This window comes from Loxodonta africana, chromosome 1 (assembly GCF_030014295.1).
Source record: "Loxodonta africana isolate mLoxAfr1 chromosome 1, mLoxAfr1.hap2, whole genome shotgun sequence".
NCBI classification, from domain to species: Eukaryota; Metazoa; Chordata; class Mammalia; order Proboscidea; family Elephantidae; genus Loxodonta; species Loxodonta africana.
The window spans coordinates 10,210,677-10,217,642 of NC_087342.1; the positions used below are offsets into that span (position 1 = coordinate 10,210,677).

The 6,966-nt window shown below is 41.0% G+C and overlaps 1 protein-coding gene across 1 annotated transcript in view; it reads left to right on the forward strand.

Annotated features, from left to right (window-relative positions):
• Positions 1-4,826, forward strand: part of CFAP91 (cilia and flagella associated protein 91) — a 62,174-nt gene extending 57,348 nt beyond the window's left edge. The window contains exons 12-14 of the mRNA XM_064267657.1: positions 621-769; positions 1,528-1,619; positions 4,582-4,826. Coding sequence (XP_064123727.1) covers positions 621-769; positions 1,528-1,619; positions 4,582-4,730 — 390 coding nt within the window. The 3' untranslated portion in view covers positions 4,731-4,826. The remainder of the gene's footprint in view (positions 1-620; positions 770-1,527; positions 1,620-4,581) is intronic.
• The last annotated feature ends 2,140 nt before the right edge of the window (positions 4,827-6,966 follow it).

Here is a 6,966-nt window from a genome sequence, read left to right on the forward strand (position 1 = left end):
TGTGCCTCAGTTTAAGATGGCTGCTGGGCTCCAGTCATCCTGTCCCCATTCTTTGTTGAAAGAGAAACAAAGTAACTACCTCTTACCCTTTAAGAATCCTTTCTGCACATATCACTTCTGCATATATTCCCTTGCCGAGAACTTGGTCATATGGCCATATCTAGCTCCTATGGGTGCTAGGAAATGTAGGTTTTATTCTGGGCAGCTCCCTGCCAAGCTAACATCCAGGGGTTCTGTCACTTAAGAAGACTGGAGAGAGGCTATTGGGAGAGACCTTGTAGTCTCTGCCCCAGTTAGGTAGTTTGACCAAGTCACACTACTAGTAAAAACAGAGCCAGGATCCAAACCAGGATTATTGGCTCTGAAGCCATGATCTTCTTCCAGTGGTGCCTTGCCATAATTCTAAAATGGGCTAGATGGGTGAGGGATGCCCAGAATGGGTAGGTGGGTGGATTAGAATCAGATTGGATGGGAAAGAAAAAGAATGGTTAGTGAAGGGACTATGGACTTAACGAATGAAATAGATGTGCTAGGAAAAGTCAATCAATGTGTATTCTTCCTGTCTTTCTTAATGGTAGCATTCGTGTTCTTAGCAAGTGGGGGTATTTTGCTTTGTGTAGGTGATTAAAGTTCACCATAGTACTATAGCCTCCTATCTGGAAGACATAATACTGAACACTGAAGAGAATACTGCAGAAGAACAAGCTAGGGCAGAAATTGAGAAGATGGCTGAGGAAATCAATGACATCGCTTACGAAATGGAAAGCCGGTATGTACCAAGAGAACAGATCGTGGAATGAACAGCCCCATTTGTTATTCATTTGTATTTTTCTAGGAGCTTAAGATTTTACCACCTAGGAGAAACAAATAACCCATGCTTCACGTCCATTCTTTTATTAGCATAATTCTTTAGTAGCCAGTGTGCCTGTATCTTTGTATAGTAGAAGTACTGGGAATTGAATGCATTGAATCCTTAGTTATCCTCTGCAGTTTGGATCACTTCCATATTACTTACTTTTAGAACAGTCCAAAGCATGAATAAGTGTGTGCAGCATTATTTGGACTTTAAATAGCACAGCAGAACCACCCCAAGGTCTTTGGCGTCCATATGTGAGCTGTATCTCTAACATTCCCTTCCTGGCAGGCAGTGTACATGAAAGACAGGGCCAAAACCAAAATTTCCAGGGACATATCCAAGCTCACTAGCAGTGTGATATTTCAGATCACTTAATCAAGGAAAGGAGCCCTGGTGGCACAGTGGTTAAGAGCTTAGTTGCTAATCAAAAGGTCGGCAGTTCGAATCCACCAGCCACTCCTTGGAAACACTATGGGGCAGTTCTGTCCCATCCTGTAGGGTGGCTATGAGTAGGAATCAACTCAGCGACAAGTTTTTTTGGTTTAATCAGGGAAAAGGGGGTGGAGGTGTTTGAGCACTGGAGTTCCTTACACAAGCAAGGAGGATCAAAGTATAAATTGGTGGCCCAAGTAAGACAACAAAGGAAATAAATTGTTTGTTTTGTTTTTCAGTCGAACACAGCTTCAGTCAGAGGAGATTGTTGCTGAGTTGGTTTATAGCTTCCTGATCCCAGAGGTGCAAAAGGACTTTGTCAAAGAAAAAGGTGAGTTAATGTAAATGCTTTTATTTCAGAATGTGTTTTTTAAAAAATCCACATAATTTTTAATATCCCAGAGACTTAAAACTGAGCAGAGGTATAGAGACATTTCTGAAGGAGAATCACTGAGTTTTGTTATTTCACTGCTTTTCAAGGTCTCTCTCTTTTTGCTGTCTGATCCCAAGATATAATCCCCCTTGGTATAGATGGAAAGGTAGAACCCAGTTCTAATAAGCTTGACAAGTATCCAAATCCAAACCTTATTTAACTGGAAGCCTGTTGATACCCAGAGAAGTATTCTGTGATTTATTTTCTTTTACATAAAGCATATGTTGAGACTATGCAAACTCCAGACGGTAGCCGCCTTTGGGAGGCAGGGCAAGTTGACCTTGGGTGTTTCCAAGCAGGTGTGCCTGCAGGGCCTAAATCCATGCTGCTGCTCTGCCAGCGCCACAGATATCCTCAGTTTCCGTGGGGACCGTATCTAGGTATGATATGTCCTAATTTGTGATTTATAAAAAGTGACATGTTGTTAAAGATTGGAACTTTTAGTCAACAGAAAAAAAAAACAAATGTCTTTTAAAAAACTCTCCTGGAGCTCTCAGACCTTTTTTTAAAGATTTTTTTATTGCATTTTTTGGGTGTGGAAGTTTACCCAGCAAGTTAGGTTCCCATTCACCCATTTCTACGCAGATCGTTCAGTGACATCGGTTACACTCTTCACAAGGCGTGAACTGGAGCTCTCAGACCCAGTGGCACAGCTGATCCCAGAGGAAGCAGGAGTATTTGAGTGAAATGACAGCTCAGAAAGGTTTCAAGTTTATGCAGGGGAATTCTAGACAGGGCCAGGCAGAAAAGTGTGCAATATTTCAGATCATTTAACCACAAGTAAGGGGATGGGGGGTTCTAACGCATTTGGAGAGGATAAAGAAATACCATATTTTCCCATTACCTGGTTGTCCTGTGGTTTTAAATCAGACTCCTCTAGCGATGAGCATTTCGTTTGTTTCCAGGGTTCTTTCTTATCAGCGGCAGTGCTGCATTCAGCATCTGTTACGCAAATCCTGGCCATACTTCTGAGAGTAAATTCCCAGCAACACAATTGCTGAGACAAAGGTTATGTGCATTTTACACTTCGATAAATATTCCCAAATTGTCCCACCAAAAACTGTTGCACTTTGTACTCCCATCAACAACGTGTGATAGTGCGTATACCAACAAAATTGAATATTCAGATCAATTAATGAATATTTCTGTGTCACCTTATAAAAGGGATTGTACGCTTCCTAGAGTCTTAGGAAAATATGCGACTCCATTCTACTTCTCCTAGGTCTGAAGTAAGGTAAGCCCGCTTCAGATCAATTCCACCTGGAAGAATTGAAGAAGCAGGAGAACCAGTGGGTTTAATATTTACTAATTTGTTATTTTAAGTAGTTATCAGTAACGCTAGCAGGCTGCTCACCTCCCCCAACTTTCCTGGGTCTGAGAGGAAGGTGTTGGGAAGAACAGCTTGAGCAGAAGGCATCCAGTGTGACTTGTTGTGGGCAAGCTAGGCAGGACCTTCGCCTCTTCCCTTTATGTTTCTGCCAAATCAAGAAAGCCATGTGGACAGGGAGTATGTGTTAGGACCTTTTGTTCCTCTTTTCAAATAACAGAACCCTGTGCATTATACACTCTTTATCCAAAATTAAGATAGCTTTATATACATATTATTTTGAGATATCGTTCTTTTTTTTTTTTTAAACAGCCAGTGGATTGGCAAAACCTTGAAGGAGACTTGTACGTAGATGTAAAATGGCTGTAACTGCCAAATTTTAAATGCCTATTAAGTTCTGGGAAGTGCATTAAACCTTGTAAAATGTACATTATCTCTAATTCTTACAACAGCTATACATGTATTCTCATTTTACACTCAAGGAAATTAGTGCTTAGAGACATTATTTGACTTGCCTCAAAGCCACACCGATAGTAAGTGGAATTTGAACCCTGGTCTGTGTGGCTCGAAAGCCTCTACCCTTTCAACCATATTACTGTGAAGTACAGTAAACTGCTGTGTGAATTACCCAGTGTAAACTAGCTGATTCCTGAGTAGCACAGAATCCACAGTACTTCTTACAGTCCTTTACTAGCTGTCTGACTTTAGGCAAATTATTTAATCTTCCTATGCTTCAGTTTCCTCATCTGAAAATGGGGATACTAATAATACTCTATTTTTAGGGTTGTGGAGAGGATTAAATGAATAATTATAAGTCAACTGCTTAAACAGTCCCTGGCACAAAGTAAGGGCTTGACAAATGCTAACTGCTAACATCGTCATCATTATTCGTATAACTCTTTTCCAAGGGCTTGGATGCTTAGTATTTCTTTAGTTTGGAGGCTTGATAATAAGTATTCTTAGACTATGGAGCTTGGGCCGTCTTCTAAAGCCATGAGCTCAGAAACTCATCATTAATCAAGTGCCCTGCATATTAGGGATTAAGACTCAAAAATAAGTCTCTACCTTTAAGTCTTTTACAGTCTAGAGAGACAACAAAACATAACTCGCATGAAGTACTTCAGTGCTAAATGGGTTGGCACAGACTCTAGTGAGCTAAATGTGGGCTGATATAATCAGAGGAGACTTCCTGGAGGAGCTGGGCTTGAGCCGGGCTTTGTAAAAGGAGTAGGCTTTGGAGTGCAGGCATTCCGGGAGTGGGAACAGAGGCAGCGTGGTAGGGAGGAGTACACCCCAACAGAAGCAGAGGATGCGAACAGAGGTAGCAGTAAGAAATCATTTTGGAGGTCGGTTTACCTAAGAAGATGTTCTTCTAAAACAGAGAGCAGATAATTTTTATGTAACCCAGTCAGCCCCAAGTCAGAGAATATGCGGTTTCCAGAATCATTGTTTCTATCACTACTCTCTCAAAAGGCTTGGGAGTGATTTCATTCAGACCATCAGAGTAAGAACATTTCTGTCACTTTGGCACAGTGAGGAACGCACAGCGGAAGCATATTCTTGCAGCCCATGAGATCATCCACAGACACACTGAAGACATGGTCAGAAAGAAGTTTGCCGCGAAACAGGAAGACGAAGTCTCGGACGCTGAGGAAGTAACTCAAAACGAGGAAAACAACTAAGGTGGGTTTGATTTCTCCTCTTCAAGTTTTTATTTTTATTTTTTTGTATAAGAAAGACATAGAAAGAGGAGGAAAAGCAACATCATTCAGCTTTGTGCTATAGTCTAACGATTGTAATGTGAAAAGATTATCTATTGCTCGGGAGAATGAAGCGGTCCCGTTTAAACTGGCCTATTTCATTTTTTTTTTTTTTTTTATTTCATTTAGGTTCTGCAACCTGCTACTGAAATTGTTAGAGGATAGAGTTGAGAGTATAACAATTGAGTTCTTGTGATCCAGAAAACAGGACTCTAGATTATTTTTATGGTTTCTTTTCACATGTGACTGTACTCCATCACAAATAAAGCTATAGAGTGTGTTATAAAAAGCTTGTTCTTATGGAACCAGACAAGGTGTGCCCTTAAAGCAGTGTGCTAGCTGTCAGCACAGCAGGAGGCAGGCACACAGCCTGCCTGATTCCAGCCCAAATACTTTCTATAATGCCCACCAAGTGTCAGTCTTAGGCTCGGCTAAATATTCATACTCACGAGACTAACTTAGGCCACATTTAACATCATTCTACCCAGAAAGATGTAAGACAGGAGCCACAGCTTTCCAGCATGGGCACATTAAGCATCTTTCTTTCTGTGGGAGCTCTCGCCACAGTCTACACAGACCAAAACATAGCTATTTTCTTTAGCCCCCAGGTTACAAAGGTCAGGTGCAAGGAAAACAGATTTACATTGGTTAGGTACAGAATCTGCCCTAGCTTAGAAGCCTCATGCCCCAGGAACCAGTATTTCTAATAATTCCGTAGATATAGACTGCAGGTTCACCACAATGGACTTGCCCAGTTACAAAGTCAGCATACTCAAGGGAGCTCAAAGCTATGGGTTCCTATTTAGGTATTAGTAATTCATTTATAATTCCTCCCAGTCCAGATGCAATTTTCCAACTAAGGGTCATTTTTATCTTAAGAAATATTGGTTAGTAACATAATTGATGCAGGCCACCTTATGAGGTTACTAGGAAAACGGAGCTAGAGAGTCAACTGAAAATAAAATTCTCATGTAGAAGGGGAAAAGGTGTTAGCCCTTTGCCTATACCTTCTCCCTCACCCCTCCCACAGTGGAGACGCCTTATCTACCATGTTGGCCTGGGGGTGTGCTCTCAAGACTAAAGGAAGGCACTAAGGTTCGTGGAGACGTTTTAGCCTGGCGTTCTGAAGGTTTGAGTGTTGGCCAGCTCTGCCGCTAACTCAGTGTGTAATCTTATACAAATAATTTTCCTTCACTTGAGGTTTGCCTGTGTACATGTGCCCAAGAGACCCTCGTCGGCAGGGGGATCTATCTGCATTTGGAAGCCTTAAGACCCAATCAAAGGGGATCATGGAAGGAAGGTTGAGATGAGGAAGAAGTTAAGAAAGGGAGTAAACTATTATAGGAATCTTAAATGTTAAGCAGAGGCTGTAAATTACGGCAGAAAAGGTTTTGTCTTTTATTAACCATGAAATAACCTCTAAATCATGGAAGCTATAAGACATAGTACATAGATTTACATGCAAATGTTATATACTACCTACATAATACAAATTCAAGGACTAAAGCATTTTGCCTACTTTATTAATGTGATGAAAATCAGCTTTAGTGTTGGGGTAGTCATTTTTCTTACACAAACATTTAATAAGATTAATAACTTACACAGTTTGAATTGAATACATTTGCATTTACTTCTTAACATGACACATGGTCCGTGACATCCACAGTGACCTCTGAAATCAAACCAGAGGAGTGCTAAAATCATCTTATCTTTAACACTTAAAAATCAAAGCCATTGCCATCGAGTCAATTCTGACCCATAGTGACCCTATAGGACAGAGTAGAACTGCCCCACAGGGTTTCCAATGAATAGCTGGTGGATTTGAACTGCCAACCGTTTGGTTAACAGCTGTTGCTCTTAACCACTGCACGACCAGGGCTCCCATTTTACACTCAGTGATAGTAAAATACTTTTTTCTTAAAACCTGTGTGAAGCATATATGACAAAAAACCAAACCAAACCCACTGATGTCAAGTCGATTCTGACTCATAGTGACCCTATAGGACAGAGTAGAACTGCCCCATAAGGCTCCCAGGGAGTAGCTGGTGGGTTTGAACTGCCAACCTTTTGATTAACAGCCATAGCTTTTAACCACTGTGCCACCAGGGCCCCAAAGTATGTAGAGTAGTTATAAAATCTAGTTGCCAAGCTAACACTC